At 36.6% G+C, this 19,131-nt stretch overlaps 1 protein-coding gene and 1 long non-coding RNA gene across 2 annotated transcripts; one reads left to right on the forward strand and one right to left on the reverse strand.

Moving 5' to 3' along the window:
* Positions 1 to 513: 513 nt before the first annotated feature.
* Positions 514 to 4,208, reverse strand: LOC140021753 (uncharacterized). The gene is made up of 2 exons (XR_011825725.1): positions 3,787 to 4,208; positions 514 to 2,230 (listed from the first exon to the last, which is right to left on the reverse strand). It is a non-coding gene; the product is annotated as an uncharacterized lncRNA (long non-coding RNA).
* A 4,540-nt stretch (positions 4,209 to 8,748) lies between these two features.
* Positions 8,749 to 18,482, forward strand: LOC113719148 (probable glucan 1,3-alpha-glucosidase). The gene is made up of 6 exons (XM_027244237.2): positions 8,749 to 10,472; positions 12,369 to 12,642; positions 12,722 to 12,857; positions 16,295 to 16,505; positions 16,609 to 16,815; positions 17,911 to 18,482. Exons 1-6 carry the CDS (start codon positions 8,865 to 8,867, stop codon positions 18,277 to 18,279), a joined length of 2,805 nt encoding a protein of 934 aa, XP_027100038.1. The 5' UTR covers positions 8,749 to 8,864; the 3' UTR covers positions 18,280 to 18,482.
* The last annotated feature ends 649 nt before the right edge of the window (positions 18,483 to 19,131 follow it).

Raw genomic sequence — 19,131 nt, forward strand, 5'->3', positions numbered from 1 at the left:
AATAAGTGGTGGGCCATATCAAAGGGTAAAGATAAAATTTCATTGAAAAATGTGAATTGACTTTTATAAAATGACAATTAATTTGGGAGAAAAAAAATGACAAAAATGATAGTAAATTTTATGGGCCAGAGGAAGTAGCTACTACTGTGTTTAAGGTTATGGATACTTTGGGAATGCAACCGCATTTGAAGTGTCGTGTCGTTGGAGCAGTGGGTACAAGTGGTGCTGAAGGTAGATTTTGAAGCCACAGTTGTAACAGGAGCGGAGAGTATATCGGCAGCCATCATCGACAAGATAGGAAATCTCAATCTTTCCCTTTTCCACTAACCCAAAACATCTAGATTTGCATTTGCATCACAAGCATACCTACTATCCTATAAATAAACATCTAAATCTGATTTTTCTGGTGGAACCCTATCAATTTCACTCACATGCATGTGAAACTTTTCTTTACCAGTTAAAATGGCGGGTCCAGTCATTTTCTATTTCTTACTAGAAGAACTAGAACCTTCATTTTGTTTCATTTTTACAACCTGCCTCTGTTGTTGTTCAGAATGGAAAACAATGTGACAATCAACATATTCATTGTAAAGCTCATAAAGAATGTCTCTAATCTCAGCCACGAATCTAGGAGCTGCATCCTCACCATAAATCACCGGAAAAGCATGATTAATAAGAAACATTTTGTATCTCGGATCCAAAATTGCACCCAAAGATAGCAGCACATTACTTTCCCCCCAATATTTATCAAATTTAGCAGACATACTTCCAGCCATAACCCGAATATGGTAAAAAAGATCAAGAGCTTTTTCATTTAAAAGCTCTTTAATCCTATAGAGCTCCACAAGAAAAATGTTAGCTGTTGGATACTCGGACCCGAAAATCATGTCAGTGATTTCATGAAATATTCCTAGAAATTTGCACACTTCTTCCACTTTCATCCACTCAAAATCAGTAGGAACATAGTGAAATCCGGGGTCAATGTCTGCATATCTTGGAAAGATATTCTTGAACTCTAAACCCGAAGCTAACATCAAATAGGTGTTATTCCATCTTGTTGGACAGTCCAAAAGTAGCTTTCTAGAGGGCAACTGAAGCTGTTTTTTAATTTTGGGAAATTCAAGAAGCCTATATTCAGAATTGTTCAAGTACTTTATCCCTTCTCTAACAACATCAATCACACCACCAAGTTGACAATGATCATCTTGCACTAAGAAATTAAGTATATGTGCACAACATCTAACATAAAAAAATTTTCCTCCAATACTTAATCTCTTTCTTAGAGCAAAATCCTCTCTAAGTCTCCTAATGTACACATCATTGTATGAAGCATTAACAGTTATGCTAGAAACCTTATTCTCAATCCCCCAATCAATAAAACACTTACTAAGAGTATCAGCTATAATAACTCCAGTATGGGGAGGAGGAACATTGCAAAAATTCAACACACGTTTTTATAGCACCCAATCAGAATCAATAAAGTGACCAGACACAATCATATATTGAATTTTTTGATCAGATTTTCACAAATTTGTGGTAATACTAATCCTACCAGCACCTTTCAACGATGATTTCAACTTCCTTTTTTCAATTGTGTAAGTACTAATACAATCTTCCTTAACAGTCTGCCGATTAATCTTTTTATAAAATGGAGAAATCGCTTTCATGAATATGTTGAAAATCACATGCTCCATCATAGAAAAAGGGTACTCATGCGCAAGAATCATGTGTGATGCAAGCTCTCTTACCTTGGCATGATCATACGAGAAATTTGTAATGGAAGTGATACCATCACTTGGGCCTTCGGTGAATGACAGCACTTGTTGCTTTTATTTGCTTTGCTCCCCAATGGCCATCTTTCTTTGTAGGCAAGAATTCAAGTGTCTCTTGTGCTGGGATGTGGTTCCGGTTGCACTCTTGGCAAAAAGTTCCTTGCAATGGTTGCACTTCACTTTGACCGTCCCATTATCTAGCACTACTTCACTCATTTCATCCCATATGTTGGATTTCTTCTTCCTTTGTTTTTTCTCAAAAGGACCAACTCCTCCATCTCTATCTACTTGTTGTCCTCCTTCATTGCCATCATCTTCTATCATTTCTATCTCTTCTTCACTCATCTTATCAGCTCTTTCTTTATTGTAGTTCAATTGTTCCAAGTCTTTATTATTTTGCTCCATCACAGGATTTGATGATGAACCTTGAAATGAGTTGAATGAAGAGCTGTACATTCCTTAATCAAAACACATTTAATAACCAATACAGATTCTGATTAGCCAAAATAGAAATTTAGAATAACATTTCTAAGAAATAAGGTACAAAAGTAATAAAACAGATTCCAAGAAATAATGCCTACTTCAAGCCAAGTTTCCTATTTTGAGATGTCATGAACTATTTAACAGTTTCCTTATCTGGAAGCTAGTTTCGAGAGTTTATACATCATACTCTAGATCAATAACTAGTACTGTGTAATAAGGCAAAAAATGCAGTAATGCCTGCCCCAAATGTTATCTAGATTTTGTTTTACAGTAGTTATATTCTCAACTTTCTAAAGCATTGAGGCAACTCAAATACTGTCATTCATAATGCAGGGAAGGGAGTATGTCTTATGACAGACCAGCATATGATATGATTAAAACCATGTACCAGAAGAAACTTGGTTTAACAGTTATCCAACCTGTCAGATCCAACCAATCCTTAGCTGAATTTGGATTCGAAATGTTCATCCTATTATTAGTCATCAAGATTTTTGGGAATAGCCTATGCTTATAGTTGTGAATCTGATGACTAGCATCTCTGTGGCATTAAGAAATGAGGTATTCAGTCACATGGTAATAACCAATAAGCCATCGTTCATGTTAGATAACAGATTTTGTTTGGGTGGGACTTAGCTGACTGATCAGCATCTCCAAATAATTATTGTCATTGAGTATCAAAATTCTATTTTACATTGACTGGTTTCAATAAATGGATGTAGCAGGCTAACTTTATTCCCAACCGACACCATAAGTGACCATTATTTTAGCGTAGAACCCAAAAGTATAACTAGTATTGCTAGAATATCAGAACCTAACCTATGATTAAAATGTTATATCCTAAGTTAAGTGCTATAGGAATAGGACCAAAAATGTAAATAAAGTTCTATAAGAAAGAAACAAAATATGCACTTCCAACTTCCAGCATTTAAACGACTCTTGATTTGCTCTTTTTATAAAGCCAAGTTGGGAAACAACAATACACAGTTTCGACCCAGTCTATCAAAAGTTGTTAGTTTCCATTTAGCCTACTAAGCTAAGATTAAACTGGTTAATCAAGCTTTTGCTTTTCCCATGTCAGTTTTTCAGTTACAAAACAAAAGGACTAGCAACTAGTAGTAATTTGCAACTTCATTAAACACATGATGACCATTTTTGCAATATTCATTCACCCAATACTCATTCAAGTCTACATTGCAATATTCAGCATAATGTGACGCAACACAGGAAAGAAAAAGGGAATTAGCACAAAAAAAAGGAAAGAAAGAAAGATTAGGGCCTAAATTAAACCTGAAGAGATTTAAAACAGCTTAATTTGTACATCTTCAGCATCAAAAATGCACATGGTGGGCTTTCATATGTTGGATGAAACTCTAGAACAAAAGTCGAGTAAAAGATTCTAAGGAAATTACCCAAATGGCCAACAAATGCAGTATCTACTAATAAATTGCAAAAATCAAAAAAATATTCTAAGGAAACCCACACAGCCTCTAAAAACCAAAATAAATTGCAAAAATTGAGAAGAAATGGTTACCACGGATTCACGAGAAGAGGATTCAATAATGGCGGTGAGATGGTTTCTGTTGGGACTGAGCAAAAAATTGGTCGGACTGAGCAGTCAACTGCCTTACGGTGAGTTGGTTTCTGTTGGGGGACTCAACCTTGATGTGAACAAGAAGATAATGGTGATGGAGGTGAGATGAATGGATTGGTGAGCCGGTGACGGTGGTGAGAATGGAGGGTGCGGCTGCGATTGTGGAAGGAGGAAAGGAAAGACCGAAAAAGGAAAGAAAAAATTAGGGATGGCGACTGGCGGTGAGATAGTGGACGGATAGATGATGGTCCTGATAGAGGTGAGATGATGGATGAATTGGAGAATGGTGAATCGGTGACGGTGGTGAGAATAGAGGGTGCGGGCGTGCGGCTGCGGTTGTGGAATTGGAAAAGGTAAGACCAAAAGAGAAAAGAAAATTTAGGGCTACGGGAGAATGACTTAGATTATAATACCACATACACAATGAAATGACAATAATACCCTTGCTCTTCAAGCCTATCGAGCTTCAACGAGCCGAGCATCGTTTATAAAACGAGTACTGATTAGAGCTCGAGCTCGGATCGTTTCTCTCTGTAAACGAGCCGAGCCGAGCTCTTATCGAGCCGGGTCAAGCTCGGCTCTCGAGCTACCCAGTTCGATTAACAGCTCTAGGTACAAGTTGTGCTAACTTTAATTTTGCTATAATTACTTAGATGTTCTTCGATTCATTTAGACACTGTAGGGTCATCACAGGAATTAAATTAGCAGTTATTACTGACTATTTATCATGACGATTTCAATACACTGCCATTGCATAAGAAGAAGAATTTAAATCAGCAATTATTATTTTGTCTCTTGGTTTACACTAATACATTTATTAACCTGTTCTATTTTCTTTCCCAAATACGTGTAGTTTTACTAATACCTTTGTCACAGTTTTTTCTATTAGGTTCTTTCCGGCTTTCGATATATATGTAGTTTTACTATTGTTGTTCTACTCCCATATGTTTGGGGATGAGCCATGCATGCTTGGTGGTTAATTTTTTTTTTTTTTTGTCAAAAGCAATTATATTTCATTACTAGCTTGATAATACAATATCAGTTACAAGAAGGTAACTACCTGAATGATCAGTTTGTACACTCTTATGGAGCCACATGGGAAAGTTTCCTTCCCAACTAACATTTCTAACAGGCTTAACTGCAACTTTTGCTAACTTATGTGTACATTTATTTCCTACTCTACTAACAAAACAGAAGGTATATTTCTCAAACAAACTTCTCATTTTCTCAATGTCTTCCAGTATAACTGCTATCCTGGACTTCTTATTACTATCCTCCTTGATCATGTCCAGTACAGCTTTGCAATCAGATTGGATCTCCACTATCTTCTAGTGTGCGTTTCGGGGTCATCATCATCTCCATTTTTACCGCAGCAGTTTCTTCCACCAGTGGTTCACTGGTTTTCACCTCCGCTCTTGTCTCAACTTTTGAAATTTTTCCTGTCCAGTTCCTTGCCACGGCTCCCAATCCAGTTATGTTCATTCCTTTTTAGAAGGCCGCATCTGTATTGATCTTTATTGCATCTCTATATGGTGGTGTCCAAATTGCAGTACTAGGTGCTTGCCTTGTTTTTTGAATGTACCTTCCTTCTCCACTGTTCTGTGCCTCTATAAATTCTGTCCATTCTATGTGCTTTTTGTAATGCAACCCCTGCCTCCATCTTGTCCCCTAAGAATATCCTTCTATTCCTTACTTTCCATATCTGCCACTCCTCAGAGTGCCTACCTAGGAGTTTGTACTGAGATTTAACTGAACCCTTCACAGCGTCAACAGCTAGTGCTCTTGCTTTGTATGCCACTGCTCTAGTGATTTTTGACTTGTATTCTTCATCAACAGTTTGTATTAGCTCTTTCACAAGCAATTGTAGGTTAGATCTATACCTCTCTTCATATCTATTTGCCAACCACTTTGAGGTAACAGCTCTATTCTTCCAAGCATGGGCAAAATTTTCATGCTTATCTTAGATTGACTTCACCACCAAGTCGCTTGTGCCTAGACAGTTTATTATTAAGTCAAAAACAAACCACTAACAGGGGGCTTACATTTTGCTCTAAGTCTCTTTCTCTCATTTATGTAGGACTTCACAGGTTCACCATTAACAATGGCATAGTTTTTAAGAGCTTCTTTAAACTCTCTGCTATCAACAAACCTTTGTCCTTTAAAGAACTTTGGATTCTTCATGTCTCTATCAGGGATAAAGTCAATGAATTTGGGGATATGTCCTCCCCTTTCCTCAGATGATTCTTCACCACTATCTGGTTGATCATTTAGTTTGTCCCCAACAAATGCAGCTCCAACTTCTGTAGTTTTTGAACCAAAAGTTGCATGTTGTTTTGCTCTATTTCTTCTGCCTTTCTTCTGTGATTGTTGAGTAGGAATGTCAAAAGTTCTAACTTCATTTTCCACTGCAGTATCTTGCTGCTGGTTTCCCACAAATTGCTGGCCATTTTCGGCTTCATCTATACTACCTACATCCTAAAACATTTGGTCATCTCTGCAAAAACTATCATCGGCACTGAATTGCTCATCATCTAAGCTGCTGCTCATTTCATCAGCATCAAAAGCCTCTAAACCCCTACTAATACCTACCCCTCTCACTATTTCAGTTGTTATCTTTTGTTTGTCACCTTCAATTTCAACCAGTGAAGTTGGCATCTTTTGTTTAAACATGTCATTCTGCTCCTATTTTTCTGTTAAATTTCACTTACACTTGCGCTACTCTTTTTTTGGTTTTGAGTTTCAGTATTAAAAAGCTTCTTTGTTAACACCATACTAGCACAAGGTTCTTCTATTACTCTGCTCTCATCATCTATTTCTTCCATCAGAACACCAGATTTATGTGGTGTCACATGTCTCTGGAGGCTCATTCAGTTGCATTTCCAATACCTCTTCAATGGTCTTATGGTCACAATAACTTTCATCACCTTATATTCTTGTACCCAACTACAGAACTGGTTCACATGTTGTTCAGTTTGCAATTGTCACAATCCATCTAGTAGAACACTTGTAGGCTCAAGGTAATAGTACAACACGGGGTTCTTTTCCCCGTACCCTAGTTTTTTTAATATTTCATTAATCTCAAATATTGACATCCTATCAGCATCTCATAAATCTACATGATCAACTTCACCACCAGTATAAAATGTGAAATTCGAACCATTAAACCTACTCCCATGGTGCAATCTAATAGTAAAATATTCACTGCCATGTTCTACACAATCATGTATCAAATTAAAGAAAAATTCACTATATTCATTGAGTAGTCAAAATAAGTAGCAAAATTGCTAAATAAACAACTACCCATGCAACATCAACTATTTTTTTTGTCAAACTCTATACCAAAAATTTCATTAATTTACTATTTTTAGTACACTAAAAATGGACCATAGATATAGTAGGACCCCATGCAACCTACCAACAAGACAAAACTCTCAAAGAGTGTTTCCACCCAATTAATTTAATTAAGCTCCACTTTATCTAAACCCCTATCAACCAGCATCCATTTCTTTAACAGCCCCTAAATCTTTCAATAATAATACAACAATTACACACATAAACCTCAACGATATAAGCTTACAAATTGAGAGACATATTACCGTATACAGGATATGGAGCAAAATATGCATCCCTTCTCCTGATTATCCAATCTATTTCTCTATTGATTCGTAGCTTTCACCAGAGATTTTTTCCTACACAACCTTCAATAGTTGTAATTGAACGATTATCCAACCATACTTATACTCTAGATGAAATTTCACAAAGAAATGGATTTTTCCTATGGGTAAAACTTGAATTTTCGAAGGATTTGCAAAGAAACTCTAATGGTTTGTTTAGAAAATTGAAGAATTGCTTTTTTAACCTGTTCTTAGGGTTTAAGTTGCTGGTCCCAATGCTTCAAACACGAATGGACAAAAATGCACTTTAAATCCGGCTAGATTCATGTATAAAGTCATCGAAAGTCTTTAAAGTATGGATTTTTAATTGTTCAAAGATCAATCGGAAACAAAAATTAGATGAGGGATCAAAAGTTGACAACGGTAATAGTTTAAGGGTTCCCCAAGTTCTATATCCTTTTGATGCTAGTTGCTTCTTTATCTCTATCATTTCACTTTCTAAGAAACCAAGTATGGATTATTTTAGTAAATACTGCCATTGTTATTTAGGCTTTTGTTATGAAAATAATTTTATTCTCAAGTAAATGGTTAGGATCTTTGGTTATCATGGTCTAAAATTGCTACATTAAACAAAAGCTAAGAAGTTGGAGGAGCAATGTGATAAAAAAAAAGGCAAAAGTATGCTTTCCTGATTGAGAAACAAAAAGAGCTCGAACAGCAAGAATGTCGAGAGACTTATAAGAGGTAAAAGAAAAGACTATTGCAGTTAACAAAGGTATATGTACATATAAAGTGTAAGTTTAATTACAGAATAGTTCAATATGAATCAAATTAACCACATTTTTGACACGTGATTATAGTATGCTTTTTGACACCTATTTGGATTGCTATAGTTAGAAGTTTTTGTAAATATATATACATATATATATATATATATACTATAATGATTTAATATATATGAGATAAAAGAAATAATTGAAAAATATGTTCAGAAAAACGTAAAAATTTATTTGAAAAAAAACACAGTCCAAACGAGGTATTAACTTATAGTCTACTAGGTGAAAAGCTTGTTGGACTCCATGGTGTAGTCAAAATGGTTAAAATAATTTTTTTTCTGATTATACATAAAAAAAAACCCACAAAAAAAATGCAAAAGAAGGAAGCATTGCAGTGATTGGACACTTGCAAAAAGAAGGCCAAATGGCCCAATCACTAATTTTTTTTTTTTGACTTTACTCTTTCTTCTGGTTGACTTCTGCACTGCATTACAGTCAACCAGTCTCGCACTCTGTTTTCTGTCTTTCACACACAACAGACATTCCTCTCTCTTTTTACACCTTCAATACACATTTCAATGAAACCAAGCCCAGCTGAATTCGATCCCTGAAACCCACCAGGAAAATAATGAAAAAATCCCCTAATTTAATCTTTCATATTTTATTTCTTCTCCTTTTGATCAGCCCTTCAGTCTTTTCTTGGAAAAAAGATGAGTTCAGAAACTGCAACCAGACACCTTTCTGCAAACGCGCTCGTTCACGGAAGCCCGGCGCGTGCAATCTGATCGCCACCGAGGTCTCAATTTCCGACGACGGTGACCTCATAGCCAAGCTCATTCCGAAAACCCAAGAAAATAATGAGTCACAAGATGCTCCAGTTGAGGTAGATAGTAAGCCTTTACTCCTTACTGTTTCAGTTTATCAAGATGGTATTTTGAGGCTGAAAATTGATGAAGAACAATCTTTGAACCCGCCCAAGAAAAGATTTGAGGTCCCTGATGTGATTCTTGATGAATTTTTGAGCAAGAAGTTGTATTTACAGTGGCTTAGTGAGGAGAAAATTGATAATGATTTGGGTTTTTCATCAGTTGTATATTTAGATGGTGATTATGAAGGTGTGCTTAGGCATGATCCATTTGAGGTTTTTGTGAGGGAGAGAGGGAATGGAAAGAGGGTTTTGTCTATAAACTCAAATGGGCTGTTTGATTTTGAGCAACTGAGGGAGAAAAAAGAAGGGGACGATTGGGAAGAGAGGTTTAGATCGCATACTGACACGACGCCATATGGTCCGCAATCCATAAGTTTTGATGTATCGTTTTTCGGGGCTGATATTGTTTCTGGGATTCCTGAGCATGCTACAAGTTTGGCTTTGAAGCCTACTAGTGGTCCTGGTGTGGAGGATGGTTTTTCTGAGCCTTACCGGCTTTTCAATCTTGATGTGTTTGAGTATATTGATGAATCACCCTTTGGCCTGTATGGTTCCATTCCCTTCATGATTTCTCACGGAAAGGCGAGGGGGAGTTCTGGGTTTTTCTGGTTGAATGCTGCTGAAATGCAGATTGATGTTTTTGGTACGGGGTGGAATGCTGGTCAGGATAAGATAATGATGCCAGTGGATGAGAAGAGGATTGATACATTGTGGATGAGTGAGGCTGGTGTGGTGGATGCATTCTTTTTTGTTGGTCCTGGGCCAAAAGATGTGATCAGGCAGTACACTTCTGTGACAGGAAGACCAGCAATGCCACAGTTGTTTTCAACTGCATATCACCAATGCAGGTGGAATTACAGAGATGAGGAAGATGTTTTTGATGTTGACTCGAAGTTTGATGAGCATGATATCCCATATGATGTATTGTGGCTTGATATCGATCATACAGATGGGAGGAGGTATTTTACTTGGGACAAGGTCTTATTTCCTAACCCAGAAGAGATGCAGAACAAGTTGGCTGCAAAGGGTAGGCATATGGTTACTATTGTGGATCCTCATATTAAGCGGGATGATAACTATTACATACACAAGGAGGCTTCAGATAATGGTTATTACATCAAGGATGCAAGTAACAGGGATTTTGATGGGTGGTGCTGGTCTGGGTCCTCATCTTATACTGACATGGTCAATCCACATATTAGGTCCTGGTGGGCTGATAAATTTTCCTATGGTAATTACGTTGGTTCGACTCCATCCTTGTACGTATGGAATGACATGAATGAGCCTTCTGTATTTAATGGTCCAGAGGTAAATTGTTCTTACTCCTTATTGGTTTTGATAGGCAAATGGTTCATATTCTGCCAGTCTTTCAGCATTTAATTCTATGTCCTTTAGGTCAATATTCATATATATTCTGATAAATATTGAGTGCGCCCCCTCGAGTATTCTTGTGTCCCGCTATATCAAATGTTAAATGCGAATCACTAATTCAGTTGGACAAACTATTGCTGAGTCTATTCTTACATCCGCTGCAACGGGATAGAGTCCCGGAATGCCTGCTTGACTCTGACATTGACATTACACGAGGAGATAACTCTTTACTTGTGCTTATGACACACCCTAATGTGTGTGCAGTTAACTAAAAATGTATTTATCAAAATTATCTCTGTACAAAATTTTGGTCAAATTACTTTATAATTTAGATAATCGTACAGAAAGATGGTTTTAGTTGAAGGGAATATGTGGGAGTTAGGGTGGTTTGGGAGTGAGGAAGTTTGGAGAGTCATTCTCTTCTTTGGCTTCGGATGACCTGAGCTTGTCTATAAAATCAAATTGATTTGATTGCCCTTTCTGAGGTCTCAGCCAATTAGTCTTCATGGAATCTTAGATTTTATCAATTTGTCAAGCTGATTAAGTTGCAGTGGCAAGTGATTTTCTCTATTTTTTTAAAATGTGGACATAGCATGTCACTTGTCCTACTGTTAGTTCAAATAACCTACAACCATTACAAAGGGGATTTTGTTCTATATTTCCTGGTCACCCATAATATGACTTGTACAACTTGAAGGCTGAACTCTATATGGATAATGTGGGGTTCATGAGGGGACAAGAGCAGTCATTCTTGGGTTTGTAATGAATTATAATTTACTTCCAGCATGTTGGAAATTCAAGCAAATAGAAAGACAACGTGGAGACAGGGAGATAGAAAAAGTCTAACATTGAAGGAGTTTTGGAGCACACTCAATCTGGTTAGAGAGCATCACAGTCCACCAATCAGAGAAAATATAGTACTGTATTTCCTAAATTTGCTGACAAATTCCTTTTTTTTGATGCTAGAATACCTTATTAAGACTTGACCCACTTGATAGTGTGATATGTAGGACTAATATACACCAAAATAATCATTTTGAAGCTGGAATAGGGTTTGAGCCTAAGGATACAGAAATTCTGTTAATTCTAGGATTAGGAATCCTCCAGAAAATAGTCAACAGAGGCTAGTTATTAAGGGAAACAGTAGAACATTTCCAGTAGAATTGATAAACTTTGGAGTAAACTCTTGGTGGACACTCTAGAAGTGCATTCTCCTAATTTCTGTTACCGCATCACCCATCCTCATTTAGACAACATAACTTGATCTCTTTTGGCTGATTTGAGATTTTCTTAAGCAGATAGTTTTTATTGCTTATACAGGAACTTCCTTTTCGGGCATCTATTTTGTTTTTTATACTATATATGATTGCATGTTTCGTTGAAAAGGGTCAATTTAGCTGAAAGTAAACTTTTGTCGCACAAATTTCATGGAGGTCATCTTTTTTGACCTTGTAAAGCTCGAGATTATTCATGTAACCTCATTTTTGCCTTGGGTTGCAGCTTTGTGAATGATGAATCTCTTTCTTATTTCCAGTTGTCAGCCTTTTCTTCTTATGTTGTTCCATCTTCTGTGATTTTTCAATGTGTAATTAAAAATGCTAGCAACAATAATATGATATTTGCAGATTAATTGAGATGCTGATTGGATGAGCAGGAAGTATCTTATATAAGTGTTATGATGCGGCTATGATCTGTTTTTACATCTACTTGATTATAGAAGAGTATGCTACTGAAGTTCATGAATATCTTTGTCACATATCATCTTTTACTTAGCAATACTAATGCAGTCATAATCATAATTTGATTTTTTAGTTATATTTTGCATGAACCCAGCTCACAATGCCCAGGGATGCTTTGCATTTTGGAGGCATTGAACACAGAGAGTTACATAATGTCTACGGTTATTACTTTCACATGGCTACATCTAATGGCCTTGTTAAGCGAGGAAATGGAAAAGATAGGCCTTTTGTCTTGTCGAGAGCCTTTTTCCCTGGAACTCAAAGATATGGAGCAGTATGGACAGGAGATAATACAGCTGAATGGGAACACCTAAGGGTTTCAGTTCCAATGTTATTAACCCTTGGTCTTACAGGAATATCATTCAGCGGTTAGTAAATTGCTTTTGCTTTTTTTACCATTCAGTAGTTGACCTTTCTTTTGTTAGTGATGCTAGATGTACTTTGCAGGTGCCGATGTTGGTGGATTTTTTGGCAATCCTGAGCCTGACTTGTTGGTGCGTTGGTATCAACTGGGTGCTTACTATCCATTCTTCAGGGCACATGCGCATCAAGACACCAAAAGAAGAGAACCTTGGTTGTTTGGGTATGACGTCTTCTTATCCAAATTGGTAGATACAAGAAAAATTTGCCTAATGCTATCATCATCTGTGTTTTCTATGTATGTGTTTTTTTTTCATGCTTTAAGATTGAAATTGTAAATTTTCTTTTTCTAATTTGACCCCCTCCCCACTCTTTTACCCAAAGAACAAGGCAGGAAAAAAAAAGTGACGTGCACAAAAAATAGCTGCTTTTTGTGCTTTAGGATTTTTTAGTACTTGTTGCTATCTTTGTTTCTCACCTAAAATGATGTTACTTAAGACTATACTTAACCTATTTTACTTTCGTGTTGGGACTAGGCAGTAGGTGTAAGATTCAAAACATCTACAATATTTATAGAATGCTTGCTAAGTTGCCTGCAGCAAACAAATAGGAACAATCTATGTTGTTCTTATAATTTTTATTAAATCATCTATTAGAAAGTTTTCTTATAGTTAATGTGATTCATTATACCTATACATGGATGGAGATGGCAATAAAGCGAAAAGAATCTTCCAGGAGTTAGCTAATGAGAAGAATGGCCAAAACCATGAAACTTTGAAGTTAGTTTTCTGCTGTTTGAAAAGATGCATAATATGTAATAAAACAATCAGTTCAGGTTATCATTAAAGGGGGGGAAAAAGCTAGGGTAAAATATAGAAAACCGCCCAGTAGTTTGGTCAAAGGTCATAAAACCCCCTTATTGTTTCTAAACACCCAAAAGACCTCTTTGTGCTTTGGACTAATGTGGAAACTGGATGGAAACCATCTAGCTTAACAGAATAGTCTGACATATCTTTATTACGCTTTTGTTAATTTTACTTGCTAATTTAAAACTCCTTTTTTGTCCTTTCTTGTTCTTTTTTTGGTTTCCTTTTTTCTTTTTTTTTTCTTCTTTTTCTACCCGTCATTCCATGCCCACTGCCCCTCATCGCCAATTAAAGGACCCCTCCCTATCCACACAGGCAATGGAAAATGCCAGAATGACTAACCACATGAAACCCACCCTCGAGTATAGATTAAAGACTCCCTACATTATTTGCAACTGGGATCTTCTTATTCTCTAATATTTCTGCTATAGCTAAGACTTCCATGTTGTCTTTGGGTCTAGGTTTGTAGATCTGGGGTGGGTTGAGTTATAGAGTGATCGAGAAGGGTGATTGTGGGGGCAGCAGCAGCAGTAGGATGATGTGGCGGTGGTTGAGCTGAATTGCTTCTGGTGAAGTTAAGCATTGTTTTTCAATGCTTGGGCAATTATAGTTGATAAAAAAGAAAAGAAAAGAACTTGGGCAATTATCCAATTCAGCAATAGAGGTAAATGCTTCAAGACTTAAAGGTGGTATTTGGCAGTAGTTGCACCGGCAATAGCTGGCAGTGCTCCACTGATATTGTTGTTTGTTTTGATCCTTCAATCAGGAAGATGAAAAAAAGGGAAAGAAAAGGAGAAAAGGAAAACAAAAACAAAAAGGAAAGAAAAGTGAAAAGGAAAATAAAAGAAAAGAAAATTTACTAAATTCTCCTACATACCTTTTGTGCTCACTTGTTAAGTGTGTGTAGTTCACTCTCCGTCAATTTCAATGATTACTGTCAACATTCCATAGGGGGGTTTTATGAGTTTTCTATATTTCACCCCCAAAAAAAAAAAAGAATCAAATTTTCTTGTCATAGAGTCATATTACATGAATGGCTACAATAGATTTCCGTTTTTAGCACAAAAGAAGTGTTAAAAAGAAGTGCTGGGTTGAAGGAAGTTGAAGGGTGTCTTGCATCTGTAGCATGTCAACTTTGGCGAGTCTAGTCACCATACATTGAGGTTGATGTTGAACTCAATCGATCGCACGTGCTGGCCAGACTATGTCAGTTTGTTGCTGGATTCTCAGGCTTTAACTCCTTGTTTGTTCATATTCAAATATCTTATTCTGATAGGTAGACAATGTAGCTATATAGGCATCAAGAGATACAATATGACCTGTTTGGATGCCTTGTTTTTGGCCCTGTTTTTTAAACCCTCTAAAAACACTCCAAGTTTTTAGTATACACACCCAAAATATTAAAAAGCACACACCCATTTCTCTCTCCTACCACCACCTTCTTCAATCATTTCTACTTCCTCTGCAGCTGCCGCCCCTTCCTGCCCCGACTGACACTGATGCCGGTTTTTTCTCCTTTTCTTCCCTCACTCCCTCCCTCTCCTCCTCCCTCTTTCCCCTTCTCCCTCCCTCCCTCTTCCTCACTACCTAGGTTCCAAGTGTAAATGAATCCCTTGAGCAAGAATAGCGGCAGCCACAACTAACTCGTTCGAAGGTCTTCTAAACAACCATATGCACAGCCATCCAGTTTCAGTCTTATCTAACTCTCTTAACTCGAGTAAATTGGTATCAAGGGATGCACAAGTGCTTTGTGAACTTTTGCTTCCTGAGAGGCAATTTGATTATCCCAGATTAAATTATTGCTACTCATCAAACTTATAATCTTGTAGAAAAATCTTAAAGTACTAATTTAGAAGTAAGCTTGTGGATAGATCTCAGAAGTTTGATTATCCTGTGATTTTTTTCATGTTCATTTATATTGGTGGGACATAGAAATACATTATTTATGGATCTTTTATATATGTGGACAAAATACGCAAAACCTGTACATTCTTATGGGTTTGGTAAATCATGTCCAAATGAAATGAAAAGCTCTGCATATACAACTATCTACTTTTTCATTTAATAAAAACTCTGAAGCTGATTATGAAGGTTAAACCTTTTAATCATTGAAGAGCTAGAGCAGCCAGAAGTCATTAACAGTGAATTTCTTCTCTTCTGTTGGGTGATATTATATGCAATGCAAGAATTGTTCATTCACTTTGAATATTTTAAAAATTTGTTGCCCAACATTTAATTTGTTGTCCTTCCTCCATAGGACCTAGACGTAAACTTGTACTGCTGACTTTGGTTAGAACTCAATTAAGGAGCAAATTTAAGTAGGAATCACATCTTCACTTGTGTTTTAAGATAAAACTGTTCCCTCCTTTCACAAGAATATATCTCAACCATGTTTTTGGTAAGTATATCCATAGGAATAAGGTGGAGAAGCCCTACTTATGGTCCTGTGGTCCTTGATTATCAGCAATTTCTCAAAGATGCAATGTGGTGATGAAAATTTCTGACATTTTACATAGATTATCAACTTAACTGATGATGATTCTAAATTTGATCTTTGCAAATTTTAGAAGTTCAAAAAACTCAAGAGACCAATTTTGTTTGGTTTTTTAAAAGTACAAATTATGCCTTGTGACCTCAACATTTCTTACTTTAATCTTATGATTACTAGAAGGTCAGGAAAGGGAAGTCACTTCTTCAATGGACTTGGTAGTAGCATGTAGAAAGTTTTATCATCTCTTATATTGTCATAACTTTATAACTGATCTCATATGTTCACTTCTGTTATTTGTTACAGAGAAAGAAATACAGAGTTGATAAGGGAGGCAATACATACTCGCTACATGTTTCTTCCTTATTTTTATACATTATTTAGGGAGGCAAACATGACTGGTACTCCAGTTATACGTCCACTTTGGATGGAATTTCCTGCTGAGGAAGAAACTTTCAGTAATGATGAGGCTTTCATGGTCGGAAATAGTCTTTTGGTGCAAGGAGTTTATACTCAGGTGATACCACAGGGAGATAAACCAAGTTATTTTATGCATCTAGCTATTGTCTTTTATATTGTGATTTATTATATACTAAACTAGCTATGTAAACTGCAACCAGCGAGCTAAGCACGTTTCAGTGTATCTTCCTGGAGAACAATCTTGGTATGACTTGAGGAGTGGAGCTGCATACAAGGGAGGTAAGAGACACAAGTTTGAGGCGTTGGAAGATAGTGTTCCTGCATTTCAAAGGGCTGGAACTATCATTCCAAGGAAGGATCGGTTTCGCCGAAGCTCTACACAAATGGGCACAGATCCTTATACGCTGGTATGTACTTGAATGATACGCAGCTATTCTCACTTTGACATGCTAATTAGTAATAAGCACAGCCCATGTATCAATTGAAGTTACTAGCCATATTGCACGTGCAGTGCACTTGTCTTCGTTTTAGTTTGTCCAAATTTTCATAAACTGGAAAAGTGGATATGGAAGGATAAAATTGCAAAGATTCATCAAAATTAACTCATCCAAGTTGTTAAGTGTTAAGACTTTTGAAGCAAGCTCTCACTTGAAAGTTGCTAGAACACCGGGAAGGTCGTCTGATCAACGAGATGTTTTCAGTGTAAACCAACTTGTAGTGGTGATGTGTTAAATCTCTTGAATGTGATACTATTGAGAAAAATGGTGTAATTTGCTCTGGGTAATTTAATTACTTGAGATAATAACAGGGAAATAGGAAATAAGGACTCAGAATCTAATTGACCATGGAAGATTACAACTGGATGCAGGTCAGAATAGGCACCCTTTTCCATGATTGCTACTTTCTAATATAAATGACTTTATTGTTGTTCAACACTGTCAGGTTTTTGGGTTCCAGGGGTTTCAGTTAAATTGAGTTATTGCTAGAATTGGCACATTACCTACAAAGGGTGTTCTGAGGACCCTGTTATTCTTCCACGAAATGCACTTGTTCCACTTACTTTCTGGGTCATTTAGTCATAGTTTAATATGGAACAACAGTTGGAATTCAACTTAGTTTCCTTTATAATATATGGAAAATAATGAGAAAATGTGGGGAGGTGGGGGAGTGTGTGCACACCTTGTCCACTTCTTGAAAATGAATTATTTTTTTTTGCTCTGTTTTCCGATGGTTGTAACCATAGGATTCAGAAGAAAGCTCAAAGGATGTAAACGAAGGAGGCTTTTTCCATGACTTAGGTTTTTTTCCTAAAAATCATTTATAGGCTCTTTCACTAAAAGATGTGAATCTGAATGTTGCTGATCATTATGTGAACTCCATTCATATTGGCAAACTCTGACCGACTTCATTAACGGAATGTTGTCTGTCACCTCATAAATAGCTATTCTCAGGATCTTTTATATAATGATTTTGCTAAAGAGAGGCATCTTGTGTGCAATTAGGTTATCGCGCTCAACAGCTCCAAGGAAGCAGAAGGTGAGCTCTATATTGATGATGGCAAGAGCTTTGAATTCGAGAACGGTGCCTACATCCATCGCCACTTCAAGTTTTCAAATGGAAAGCTTACATCTTCAAATGCTGCCCCTTCTGGTGCTGGCGGAAACAAATTTTCCACGGACTGCACTGTGGAGAGGATCATTCTGCTAGGATTGTCTCCTGCACCAAAATCTGCACTCATTGAACCAGCAAACCAGAAGGTAGGTATTGAAATGGGGCCACTTACAATTAGACATGGAAACAGCCCTTCTTTTCTGACCATCCGGAAGCCAAAAGTGCGAATTGAAGATGATTGGACGATTAAAATCTTGTAGTTAGTGGGAGATTGTCATCAAGGCACAATTGATGTTAACATCTCCATATGTTGCCAGGTTTATAAACTTGATTAAGATAAATTTTGGTCTACTCATCAAGCAGTTCTGATGGGACTTGCTTATACTCTATGAACAATTGGAATGTTGGATGTATGCAATTGGAATATGGAGATATAGGCAGCTGAGCAAAAATATGAAACCCACTTCAATTGTTAATATAAATAAATGTAATATATTATATAATCTAATAAATTAAATGTAATAATATATTATATATTTATTAAATGTAATATAAATAAATTGAATATATTATAGAGAAATTTTCTAGTTGGTATTTGACACAAGCATGTTATGCGCTTTATGAGTATTCCCATGTGTTATTTATATAATCTAATTGAGTTTCTTAATTTTCTTGATGTTTTATTTCAACACTTTTCTTATTTTATTTTTCTTTTTTCACTTTTTTCAAATTTGTATTTTATTTTATTCTTTAAATTTAGTTTTAATCTATTGAATAAAGATTTTTTTAAAAAAAAACCCAAATTATCACCCACAGAAAAAGTGGGACGGGACGGAGCGAGGGATGCGGCAGGGGCGAGGGTAATTTTTGGCAATGGGGCGGGATAACGGGAGGGATCCCCCGCCCCATTCCCAACCTTATTGTTGAGATTAAAGCTGACAAGAGGTGCTTCATGCATCGACTCAGAACCAAGGATCGAAATCATGTTGCACTTGCATAAGTGTGTTAGAAGAAATCCAAACTTTAGGCTCTCTGGTCTGTCATGCTCCTTTTCTTTGTAACTAGAAAAGTAAACCATATAACTAATACTATAGCTTATTTTGCTACAGATC

This window comes from Coffea arabica, chromosome 11e (genome assembly GCF_036785885.1).
Source record: "Coffea arabica cultivar ET-39 chromosome 11e, Coffea Arabica ET-39 HiFi, whole genome shotgun sequence".
Classification (NCBI taxonomy): Eukaryota; Viridiplantae; Streptophyta; class Magnoliopsida; order Gentianales; family Rubiaceae; genus Coffea; species Coffea arabica.